The 12806-nt window shown below is 36.4% G+C and overlaps 2 protein-coding genes across 2 annotated transcripts in view; one reads left to right on the forward strand and one right to left on the reverse strand.

Annotated features, from left to right (window-relative positions):
* The window catches only part of LOC116849760 (sun domain-containing protein 1-like), a 4567-nt gene extending 730 nt beyond the window's left edge, over positions 1 to 3837 (reverse strand). Inside the window, exons 1-12 of the mRNA XM_032827236.1 lie at positions 3498 to 3837; positions 3132 to 3233; positions 2875 to 3075; positions 2343 to 2553; positions 2109 to 2230; positions 1938 to 2011; positions 1627 to 1820; positions 1477 to 1551; positions 1146 to 1377; positions 862 to 1002; positions 361 to 653; positions 64 to 156 (exon numbers count right to left, since the gene is read on the reverse strand). Coding sequence (XP_032683127.1) covers positions 64 to 156; positions 361 to 653; positions 862 to 1002; positions 1146 to 1377; positions 1477 to 1551; positions 1627 to 1820; positions 1938 to 2011; positions 2109 to 2230; positions 2343 to 2553; positions 2875 to 3075; positions 3132 to 3233; positions 3498 to 3574 — 1815 coding nt within the window. The 5' untranslated portion in view covers positions 3575 to 3837. The remainder of the gene's footprint in view (positions 1 to 63; positions 157 to 360; positions 654 to 861; positions 1003 to 1145; positions 1378 to 1476; positions 1552 to 1626; positions 1821 to 1937; positions 2012 to 2108; positions 2231 to 2342; positions 2554 to 2874; positions 3076 to 3131; positions 3234 to 3497) is intronic.
* Positions 3838 to 4381: 544 nt separating this feature from the next.
* On the forward strand, positions 4382 to 10288 carry LOC116849759 (thioredoxin domain-containing protein 11). The gene is made up of 10 exons (XM_032827235.1): positions 4382 to 4644; positions 4838 to 5048; positions 5121 to 5351; positions 5641 to 5847; positions 5909 to 6106; positions 6276 to 6712; positions 6872 to 7187; positions 7319 to 7564; positions 8020 to 8213; positions 8297 to 10288. The coding sequence occupies exons 1-10, from the start codon at positions 4382 to 4384 to the stop codon at positions 8796 to 8798; spliced, it is 2805 nt and encodes a 934-aa protein (XP_032683126.1). The 3' UTR covers positions 8799 to 10288.
* The last annotated feature ends 2518 nt before the right edge of the window (positions 10289 to 12806 follow it).

Here is a 12806-nt window from a genome sequence, read left to right on the forward strand (position 1 = left end):
ATAAATTCGTTACACAATATTAGTGCCTTAAAAATCATTCTAATAAATAATTAAAGAGTATACTTGTATTGGGAAATATTGTAAATTATCTCCAGAATGCACGAATTCATAATCACCAAACATCACAGGCTTGAGATCATTTTCATACGTTAGTCCCTGGAGACAAAGCAAAGAATGAATTAATATTAACAATATACAACAATATAAGAAGAAGTACTTGCGCATCTCATTCCGAATATATCGAAAGTATTCGAAGCATTTTGTTTTATCTTAACGTAGAATTATACTGAAAATAATAGAGGGACTGCATTGCGACATAGTCGCGACATTTGAAACACACAAGCGACCGTTACTACGTACCCACACGTTGAAGTTTCTAGGCGCGCTTGACATGTAACCGGCCGGTACGATTGATCTGGGAACGTGCTCCAAAGTAAAGCCGGTCACATAAATAGTGCTCCGTAATCGTATCAGGAGATATCCGGGGAAATTCTGGAATGCCCAGCAAGCGCCAGGTTGTATCGCGTTCTTCTGTATCACCGTCCGCGGATTATTATCATAGCTTTGATAATACAACGGAAAACCGAAAATGGTGAAAGCTCGCGATTTGACGTTGTATTCTCGAGTGTTCCGTGTACTGATAATTTCACCTCCTGTAAATACATGTTGATTTACTTGTCGATACTACCCGCTCACGTTACGCTTGTTCCAGCAATTAACCTTTAGGCTGCCGACATTTTTTCGTTAAAAAATTTCTTTTTCTCAAAAATTTTTCGATATAAATAACATACACATTGCGTAGAATTTTGAGATTTGTGCAGAGCCACAAAAACTTTCCCGACAGTCTAAAGATTAAGATACCTGCTGACTCCAAAGCGTAATCCACTCGACCCGTCTTATCCGCGTCATATATCTGTAGAATCTCCTTCACTATCTTGCGAACATGTTCCTCCGACATGTGAGCGTCCGAATCGTTGGCATTATCATTCGAAACTGCTCGATCTGCAAATATATTTGTGATTTTTATTGTTGCCGATGGCATACGATTAGAATAGATTGAATAAGTCCTAAAATTACTTAATGAACAAATGCGATAGATGACGTTATGTTTTAAAACTTGTGAAATTTTTGTCTTATCTTTGGACCTTTGCGAGATGTGAGCATATTTTCTGTCAGATTCTCCTTCGAAATTTTAGGTGGAAAATAGTCAGATAAGATTTTATCCACTTGTGTCTTGGTATAATTGTTCACAAAAAATGTTAATTCCACGGAAAGGTTGCGCAGCTTCTCGAATTCATGTTTAATTACTTTGAGTTCATTATTCAGTACGCTTATTTCACTAATATTTAGTTTATTTGACATAATGATGTTTTTTTCCTGCAAGGAACATCATGAAATCTGTGAAATCATCGAGCAATTATTGTCTTCTATTCCGACTTTTTTCCTGACAAGAAACTGATACGATAGTAAACTTACATTGTGCTCTTTCTCAAAATCGACTTGTCTTCTTTTATAATCTTCCAAGATACAAGAAATATTTATAAGATATTCCTACGTACACGCAAACTTTAAATAGGAGATTACCCAAAATATAAGAATAGAATATACAAAAATTTCAATTTATACCTTTAGATATGTCTGTTCCCTTTCGAATATTATTATCTTACTAGCCAAAGTACTGCTATCAATTAATTTCTCTTCAGCTTCTCTACTTTCATTACTGTCCACTTTTAAAGCAGATAAGAACTCATCTGTCATATTCTCTGATGTATCATGAACAGCAGGAAAGAACAATAAATATCTCATTATATGCCAAGAACCTGAAATGTGTTTCATATTTCATGTAAATACTTGTACAGTAGTTAAAAGAAATCTCATTTTCTTTTTCTGTTAATGTATTGATACAGTGTTTCAATGTAGAATACATTAAAACTCACCAAGCATGAATAAAGACAATAAAAAAGGCAAAAGGATCCACATCCATATTTTTTCACGTAACCATTTTCTAACACTGTTAAATTGAATTAAATAATTGATTATTCCATTTTTATACTCTTAACAAATTGCAATTATTTCAAAAATAAAGAAAGCATATATGAAATCTTTACCGAAAATTTAAGGATCTTTTAGAATACATATGAGCTGAGTTCGCATGTTTAAATCGTTCGTGCATACTTTCGTTTAGAGCTGATTTTCCTGCAGAATTTACTGCATGTACACGTGAAATATCCTTAAAATTCAAACAGCAAGTTACGTTTTAATATATAAATATATTAGAATTTTGCCAACAGAAAATAATATACACAATGTAAAATTAAATTACACACTACAAATTAAATTACCAAGTGAAAGTGAGGAGCTATTTCTTTCGAAACGACAGTTGTTCTTCGTGAAATTTGACCTTCATAACTGACAAACTCATATCTCGAGTTTCCACTGTCAACATTGTGTACAAACTGCCTTAATGTCTTAGACATCGCTAGCACATACGAAACTGCTTCATAAGGATATCGTGATGCTTGCAAATATATTTGGTTTATATTCGAATACACACTGAAACATTTAAATGTATTCAAGCATGCTCATAATTTTATTGTTGACACAAAAGTGTCAATCTATCTTTATTTATATCTTCTGCAGAATCAATTATTCTTAATCATCAACAATTTGAGTTATAAACTAATGTTTACAAATATTTTCCTCCAGCAAGAAAAAGGTCATGACTGTAAGATTTACAATATGGATGCAAAGAGAATATAATCATAGATGGGGAGATACTCACACTGACCAAAACCAGTAAGAAAAATTACAAGATAATTCACAGATAATTAGTATAAAATATGCAATACATGATAAAATTTAAAATATACATACTTCAGCGGTTCACCTTGCTCATAGGTCTTATGAACAGATTTTGGTTTACTCCAAGAATTTTTTCTCTCTCCTTCTTTAGATAAACAATTGCTGAGAAGTATTCTGCATGGTACAATACCTTTGTACTTTTGTTCAACCTTATAATTCGATCCATTCTCCTTATTTTCATTTAAGCCATTGATAAATATTTGTCTGTTGGTTCTTTAATATTCTGATCATCATTCTGGTTTTCTCAGTATCAAAAAAAACTTACTGACTTTGTGTTCTGATTATTTGTTACACTTCCTGTCATAGATTTTTTTTTATTCTTCTCTATTGCTTTCATATTTTCCTCATGTATTTTGCTGTTCTTTCTAGTCCTATAAATATTTAAGAAAATAAAAGTGTAAGTAATGAAAATATATTTAATTATATGTATCTTGGATAATATGTATTTATGTTGTATCAATAGTAAATACATATTATGCATTGTAAGCAATCTAGTACTAGGTTTCTCGCTATTTGTTACTTCTTCAAGTATGAAATCTCTTGCAATATCTATTTCTGACATCATAATGATGCTCTGTTACAAATTTGATTCCTTATGGTTTGAGATTATAAAATTGTGTAAATATGATTTATACCTGTTACGCAGTTCATAGTGATGTTGCTTAGTTTTCATTCTCCTGTTACGCAGCTCATAGTGTTGCTTAATTTCCATTCTTCTGCTAAACAACGAAATATAAAGACGTACAGCAAATTAAAGTGTGACACTATAACTTTAAGAACTAATACTGACAGATAGCAGTCAAAGGTTACGTCACTTTTAAGAAAGAAATATAGAAAGAATGTTGACGAGTATATATACTCAACTACACTACTGAACTACTGAACTACAACTACTGACTAATTAATTCCCGACAAAACAACTACAGTCTCGTTGAATTCTTATTTCTAATCTTTTTCTCCCCTCGTTTAAACAAACTCCTTTAAAATCTTTGAGTTTACGAAAATAACGCGCTCACCGAGTACTCCGTAAGCTCTTGCATCTGATTGGTTTACATTTTTCGATCTAAAGGAATATGTCAAATTGGACGCAAAAGTTCACTACTTGCGATTACACAGCCATGCCATTGGCTGTATATTATCTTAAGATGTGACGTGACCAATGGGTGCGAACTCAACAATTGCACAACAGTTGAGCAATTCGTTAATATAATTGGTCTAGATTTAGAGATCTAACAGTAAGAACCAATAATCGTTGATTGCTCACTGAGCGTTTTTTCCGCTGAACGCGTCCAATGAAACGGTCCGCGTCAACGCGGGTCATGCAAATGGATCATGCGTTATCGCGACATAAGGACGGCCGGAACATATTGGTGAGAAGTCTCGCGTGCAATCATACATATGTAACACGAGGGCCGCGAGTGGAAAGTTGGCCGGCTAATCCCTCGTAATCTAATAAGTAAGGGCAAAGACGGTTGGCGAGAAACGCGACAGCAATGCGTTGATCACCGGCAGATAGGCGATGGCTGGACGAACGTCCAGGGAGGAACGCGAGACGACCCCACCGAAAAATGTCGATAACCTACAGCACCCGATCACGTCCACGTCTACGTCCACGTCAATATCCACAACCGAGTCAACGAATAACGAACGAACGAGTAACGACGTGGCTAATAAGGAGGAGGTGGCGATAGAAGAGCGACTGGTTTTCAAAATGTTTTCTTACGAGATCGTTTGCTTCGTTCTCGCAATCACTTTCACCGCTTTGGCCGCACTGCACAACTCGTGAGTTTTAACCCAGATTTACAATGTGCTCTTCATGTTCTTTTTTTTTCTTTCTGACTTAATGCTTAAGCCTTTAGCCAGAGAAAGATAGAGAACAAGGAGTAGAAAGCAAAGAGCATATTGTAGATCAGATTGTATGAATTTCACTGTGTTGTTATTGTATATGTTGAGTCTGTATTTGCGGATCTTACAGGCCTCCCAAAGTTTCCAAGCCTCCTATAGCGAAACCTTTCTTCAATCGGAGTTCTGTTGTATTGGATTTTTATAAAGGCCACTTAAGCGCAATGATTGAGAGGATAACACAGGCTGACTTCAGCTTCATCATGTATTATGCCCCCTGGGATGCGGAGAGCCAGATGCTTCGACAAGAGTTTGAGAACGTTGCTCAGTTCTACCACCCACAGGTATAAGAACACAATCTACCATTTCACTAATTGTTAAACATTCATGAACTTTCATACATTGTATGTTCCTAGATTTTCTTTGCAGCCATTAATTGTTGGCATCCTAATTCAGAATGCAGAGCACAGTATAATAAAATCCATGGTTATCCAGTGTTAATGTTGTATCCATCTAGGGATTCTGGTATTCATTACAGAGGCATTCGTACAGCACCATACATGATTCGTTTTTTAGATGCAATGATGAATCCTATCATTAGAATAACTCATAAGGAGCAACTGATGGAACTGTTGGTTACATATGACGTAAGTGTAAACTGGAAAAAAACAAGATCATTACTTTTTGACATCAAGTTAGCAGTAGAGCAACTCATCTTAAATTCATGTTCTTGTTCTTTTCTTAAGAAAAGTATTTTTTATACTCTACTACTATTTTTTATACTGTTAATGAAAACATTTCTATTATTAATTTATCAGTTATACAATTTTATTACTGTTTTTATTGCTTCAGCTTGTATAAATTTAAGTAGGAAATTAATGTACAATATATAATAATCCATTATAATTAATTAATTCATCAATGATCTTCTTGCAGGCAGTAGTCATAGGATATTTCAATTTTACAAGATTGGATAGAACTCCTGGATACAAGGAGTTCTACAAAGCCGCGATAGAGTCACTAGAGAGGGATCCTAACAGAGAACTAGTGTTCACTATAGTAACCAATGCATTGTACAGTGAATTAAATTATGGAATCTATAGGTTTCCATCGGCAAGCTTGCTCATGTGGAATGAATCTTTAGTAAGTGCATAACGCGCAAATCTAACCTGCTCTAGTAATAAAACGATATTAAAACACTCAGAGTTATCCGGAAGACAAGGAATGGGTTTCCGAAAACATACTGAATTGGATCAGCAGTTCCATCCATCAGCCATCTCTTTGGCTACAACCTCCTGGTATTAAAGCGCTCACTCTCGCGCCGTATCTACGCGAGGGACCAGTCTTATTACTCTTTACACCACGGAATCCACTTCATACAGAAAATTACATTTACAATCTGGTGCGTTATATTACAAATTCGTATTCTTATTTTTTGTACTCGAGTCGAGAACCATATTAATTTGCATAACATATTATGTGTTAATCAAATTAATTAATGTAAACATATAGAGTCATATTTATGGAATGTATGTGATATCTCTTATGAACATATTCGAATGTTCATTCAGGTAAGGGAAGTCGGCTTGCAATATTATAACTGCGCGGATAACATGTTAGTGAAGGATATAGTCGCGCGTCTGGAAGCAAAACGACGTTCAGCAATAATTCGTCACTTCTCTAGAAATGAAGAGTGTGCCGAACTTCTAGGCGAGAGTAGAGCCTATATTGAAGAAACTAAGAAACCGATTGCCAGTGTATCGATTCAGCAATGGATCAACAACAGTTGCTGTGCAAACGTTGCAATGAATAAATGTGCTATGCGCGAGATAAAGACCATGAGTCCGTCGGTGCAGAAGATGTGCGTGACTGCATCTGAAAAATCCGACGGTGTTTGCAGGGATACCGATATATTTACGCTAACGGTCGGACAATGCGGGAAACAGGTGTACAATTATAATAAAAATTGCGCGAAAATGAAATTACAGGAAGAATCAAAATTGAAAAGGTAACACGTGTGAATTACACGTACACGACATATAATGATTCGTAGCGCGACTCTCACACATTTAAGAGACTTAAATAAATTTTAAATGTTTTATTTCAATGGAATCTACGAGAGAGAACGCCCCGCAATTGGAGTAGTAAATTGTTTGTTTATTTTAAGAACATATGCAGGAGTGAAGTACAAAACATTACCAGAAGGAGAAAATGATCCACTATCCGCAAGTATGGTGCGAAAAAATTTCTTGAAGGAACGTTGCAGAAGATGGTTAGCTGGAAATAATTATCATCCGTCATTGTTTCCGCGAGATTCTCCGAAGCAGTTTAACGTCAGCCTGAAAGAATCGGTTTGCAAGACTAACAAAACGCTAGCTTTGATAGCTATCGACAGTTTACATTACTTCCACTTTGCGGAACGTCTCGGAATTGATATCTCGAAGCGAAGAAATAAAACTACCGTTGTCATCTTGGATGCTGCGGTAAGCTTCAAGACTCGTAGCTTTCTTTTTGCACACTTTCATTATATTACTTTTATTCATTTGTTCCCCTAACTTTAATTGAACATTTCATTTCGTTACACTTTTCATACGTTTTTTTTTATATATTTCAGCTGGAGAGTCAGTATGTCATGCATCATGATTTTAGCGAGTACGCACTCGTTGATTTCATAAATAATTATACGCAAGGTCTGCTGGAACGAACATTACGTTCCGACAATTCGCAATGCTGTGAAACGCAAAAACAAAAAACTTTGTCAAATGGGGACATCTGTAACAATGTAAATAAACGTTCGAAGATTCGCGTACCAGAGCTGACAACAGAAACCTTTCTAGACACAATCTTAGATCCATCCAAGGTTAGTGATTCGACACGGTTACCACTTTGAGATTAGCAATGACACATGATGTATAAAATATGTATAGGCTAAAAGGCCTGAAACTTGTGTCGTTCTCCTCTTTCCATAAGATGTTTGAATACAAAAGTAACTTTAATTAAATTGTTTTTAACTGTCATTAAAGATCCTGTGGATACTCGCATCGTCCATCTCTTTTCAATAACGTCAGAAGCGAGAAAACGCATGCTAAAAATTCCTTCGAAATATGTCGAGATAAAGATATGTCTACAAAATTTTCTCGCTTCCGACGTCATTAAAAAGTACTCGGGAGCTTTAATTTCGAAAATAATTATGTAAAAACATTAAAATAGATACTCTATACCTGAGCATTTTGCTACAGTGTGCTGTGTCGTACTCTATCACTTACACGATAAATAAGATATATATAAAGAGCTAATCGAATTTTTTTTTAATAGGATGTAGTTATAATGCATCACTCTCCTTACTGTGGATTTTGCAGTGCTGTATCGTACATATATTTGACAGTAGCGCATTATTTATCCAATATGGATCATATGATTTTCGTGAGGATTGATGGGGACAACAATGATTTGCCATGGGAATATAGTATGAATCGCTTTCCATCTATCTTATTCTTTCCTGCAAAAAGGTATAATTATTTCTTCGACGTGACTTTTTGTGCAAACATATCTTTCTTGAAGCTTCGTTTAACGTCTTTGACTGAAATTGCAGAAAGGAAGATAGCACGGTATTTCCATTTTCTGTTCCTATCACTATCCCTAATCTACTAAACTTCGTGCTGGCAAATTTGGATGGTGATTCCCACGTTGAAGCTCTGACCAACATTTGTCAAGCAGGGACTGGTGAAGCGCCGGACAAATGCATCGCTAGGACTCGATGGCTGTGCTTAGATATTATCGAGGAACTTTTACGTGACTATAGGAAGTTAAGGCGTCATTTGAATTTCTTAGATAAGAAGGCCGCGCGTAACAAGCGCAAGATCATTCTACTAAAATTAGAGCACATAAAGGACATTCATTTTATTTTGGGTTCTACCGTGAATCTCGCTGAAGATCGAAAGAAGGTACAATTAATCAGAGAGAAATTTTGTAAGTACTACAAAGTTATTAAAATGCTAGAGACGAGTAACAAAATGGACGAACGGCAATACAAATCGAACAACACCGGACACGCTTCGAGTCCTAAGCAGGAAATGAAGAGAAGTAAATTGTGATATAGATTTCACCTTATGAATATTAATCAACGTACGTCCACGTGATGATGGATACTGATATTTTGAGATATCCTAGATACTTTGGTCAATAAATCGATGCCAAACTTTACGAAAACGAAATGATGCATTTTCTCGCTTGGTATTGGCTGTGTTTTCGAAAAATATATTCATATCAAAAAAGATGAAGTGCAAGTTGAGTCTGAGAGGGTTGTGTACAGAGATGATATTTCTAATGTAGCTTCGTGATGCAACATATACCAAGTCAAAGATAAATACGAGACTAAATATGAGAACATAGCCAATGTCAACCGAGTAGATTCAAGCTAAAGAAGATATTAAAAAGTAACAATTCTTACCGGTCGAGAGAGTAAGAATCGTTCTAATACGAAAGATCAGTATGTGATCTGCTCATTTGTATTTCTATACAGTGTGCTTGCTAATGGTGCGATAACACTTGTAAAGTTATGTAAATATTGTTATATATTACGATTATAGTAAATCTGTATGCGTGCGTGCGTGCGTGCGTGTATGTATGGATTCGTGCGATAGCACTGTTTATCATTGTTGAAATTTTAGCTAAGATATTGAATAATTACAAAATGGTGCATTAATTGAAATTTTTTCAGAGGAAATAATTGTTATATTTTAGTTCCGGGACTCCGTGATAGAATGTGTAATATTTCTAAATTTTTTTGTTACATCTTTCTTCGAACCTCAACAAATATTGTAGCGTAATAGTACTACGTTCGGTTCTATTCTCCGACCTTTATTTATAATTATTTCAAGAATATATCGATATGGCTGTGGAGCGTCAAGCGTTTATACAATACTACAGAAATATCAAAGTTCGCACGAGAATAAAATCGGTCGGGCCCTTTTCCCTTATATACACAAATACTTACGAAATACAAACAAAAGAAAGAATGCATGTGCTGTAAAAATCAAAGAGATGATCACATAGATATATACAAATCATCATACAAATCACTCTAAATATTCTGGATAAGATAGCGTGTATCAGACACGATCAATTACGTGAATTGTCCACATTCGCAATACTTCTCCGTTTTATTTATAAAATTGAGTTACTTATTGTACGTCATGAAATTCTTAGTAAAATGATACGCGAGAGGAAACTCGTTTCCTTCGCTGATACGATCACTGCATCGACTATTCACTGTGTTATTTATCGTTGTAAAATTCTCATTCACATGCTGTCTGAGATTTGGGTTTTTTAAGATTAATCATTACGTTATATGTAATCAAGTAAGCTTTATGATTTTCAAAAGAGAAAGTGCTAGTCTCGTAACGTAATACAATACAATTGGCGTAATCAATAATACGTATTGTAAGTTGCATTTTGTACTGGATAATTTTACGATTAAATGCTGTGTGAAAGTAAGACGCATACAAGGAAATTAAAATGATATAAAAGGACAGAACAACTAATTCTAACGAAATAAATGAATGTATCGGTACAACTTGTTTAACGCATTATTTTTTTTATTCAAGTTTCATGAAGCTGCATCTGTGGTATCACAACAATGCCCTCGCAAATACAAGATGTCTCGAAAATCGGTTCATCATCACATCACGGATAAATGAGAATCTCCGAGACTCTCCGATGCTTATAATGCGTCGCGCATATAATAACGGATGAGTACCAATCGTAAGAGGTAATTTAGATTGGCGAACGCGGATTGTACATTTTGGTCCTTTGCCCGTCGCTGCCATTTGTTGCTACACGCTCTCGCGCGCAAGCACAATACTTCGTAAAATAATCTATTACATACGAAGGCGTGTGCAACAAACGTAGCATCGAAGTCGCACCGCATCGTTATCGCATTGCATCGCATAGTTTCTAAGAGCTGCTGTTGCCGCCGTCGCAGTTGTTGCTGCAGTTGCAGCTCCGGGCACTTCCGCTCTCACAATTAAAAAAGTTCTCTCAAAATAATTTCCAACAAATCACATAGCAGCCCAATAAATACCTTAAAACATCTAACAGCGTTATCGCCTACCGTTAAGATATATAAAAACTCGAAAAGAAAGAAAAGAGAGCAAGTAAAAGATATAGAAAGGGAAAAAGAGAAACGTTTATTATGCGCTCTGAACTGAGCCAGCTTAAAGAATAGCTAGATGTAAGGAGACGGGGGAGGGGAGGAAATAACGCGATTTGATGATTCGTTAAACCCGTAAGTATGTAATAATTAGGTACACCTGTCATGGAAGAGATCGCGTAAAAAAAAGTGCTCTCGAGATTCTCATAAATTAAACGAGTGTTTACAATGCCGCGTGTGTGAGATTTTGTGTATGTAATGTATGTTTGTATGTCGTCACGTACAATGGTGAAGCTGAGCTCTGGCGGATAAATTTCTGAGCAAAAGATGTATCCGATCGAAAATGCCCAAAAGAAACTTGGTAAATTCACACACACGCACCAACACGCGCGCGCGCGCACACACACACACACACACACACACAGGGTGTCCGGTAACTCACAAAGGAGCCGTGATATATAGATAAATTAAGCAAAACAGAACAAAAAATTCCTCTACCATTTTGCAAACCACGTAAAATTTTGAGTTATTAAAAATCAAAGAAGATTCGTAAATCACGCCATACGGTAGATGGCGACGTTTAATGATCATTCTCGAGTAAAAGTTTGCCATTAGTCATTGTAAAATGTCACACAATGTGGAATATACTAAATCTACTAAATATCTCAAACATGAATCGAACAAAAATTCGATCTACGAAATAATGTATTTTCAGGTCTATAGCTGATTTTCCTTTTTTACTTCTCCGAACTTGAGATACGTGAATTTTTAGATCTAACTTCCTTTGAGACTGTGTATCGTCCAAAGTTATTCAATTAATGTTTTCTCTTTTCAGCAGATCAAAAGATGATATCAAAATTGATAATTCTAACAAGTGCCGATAAATTCCCTAATAGCACAGATGTTTAGAGGACATTCAGAGTATATCCTGAGGAAGTCCTGAGAACACTTCTTCGTCCTTAGGAGATTTTATTTTATGTCTGGGTTTCTTTGATTTCTACTTCGAGACAATCGTTCTTCGATTATATCCGTCCAATACAACTGAGTAATTGATACCAAGTTATAATTGTTGCTTTTTTAATGTTTCTACCGTTTAGAAGTTTATCGATCAAAAACTCAGCTTCGCCCTACACACAGCCACGTGATATCCCATAAAGGGTGCATGCCGCGACAGTGGTGTGTGCTCAACATTGAGCAGAATCCACGCTAATTACCTCGCTAAGCTGTTGTTTGCGGTATGCGCTGTTATCAGCGCCCCTTTATAGGACATGTAGGCTGGCTACGCAACGACCAGTCCACGCGTATAACATATCTGTTAAAAAAACAGACGCAGTAAAAACAAGTGTTCGATCGTGTAAGGCGAATACCACGATGGGAGAGATATAGAGAAGTCTGATCCGGGATACGGCGCGTCAATAATATAAGTAGCGAAGCTACCGTACACTTGCTCGCGCTTTGCTTTGCTTTGCTTTGCTCTTGGCGGCCACATCGTGCAACGCCTAATGTCCATTGACACTCTATTACTATTCAACAATTCAAAATACTTATAATGATACACACAACCTTGAATAATCTCAACAGCTGCTGGCCTTAGCCCGAACTAACTTACGCATACATCGTGGATACAAAAGTAATTTCTCGCTATTGCTACGTTTCGCACACGCTCTATTCTCAGAACGCTCTCGATCCATACTCTGATCAGCGCCGCGGGGTCCTTGCGTATCATCCCGCTTTGCTCTCTTTTCCTCGATCACTTTCAGTTTGTGAGCGAGTGTGTACACGTTGCGTCACACTCGGCTGAGACGTTCGTTCTCTCCATTGTGGAATCAAATACGACTGCAGTTACTAACTAGCAATTGAAACTGCGCGAACACGAACCAGGCATCGGGAACATCGCCTGTGATCCTCGCTCGCGCGCACATCTGTTTGGTTTTCTTTGCGACAAACGGGG

The sequence above is a fragment of the Odontomachus brunneus genome, unplaced genomic scaffold (assembly GCF_010583005.1).
Source record: "Odontomachus brunneus isolate Ranch 3 - 2012 unplaced genomic scaffold, Obru_v1 Obru_scaffold_126, whole genome shotgun sequence".
NCBI classification, from domain to species: domain Eukaryota; kingdom Metazoa; phylum Arthropoda; class Insecta; order Hymenoptera; family Formicidae; genus Odontomachus; species Odontomachus brunneus.

Coding starts and splice junctions, on each gene's coding strand:
- LOC116849759 (XM_032827235.1), top strand. CDS start 4,382: ATGGCTGGACGAACGTCCAGGGAGGAACGCGAGACGACCCCACCGAAA. Junction 4,645..4,837: donor TTGGCCGCACTGCACAACTC/GTGAGTTTTAAC, acceptor CGGATCTTACAG/GCCTCCCAAAGTTTCCAAGC. Junction 5,049..5,120: donor CTCAGTTCTACCACCCACAG/GTATAAGAACAC, acceptor GTATGTTCCTAG/ATTTTCTTTGCAGCCATTAA.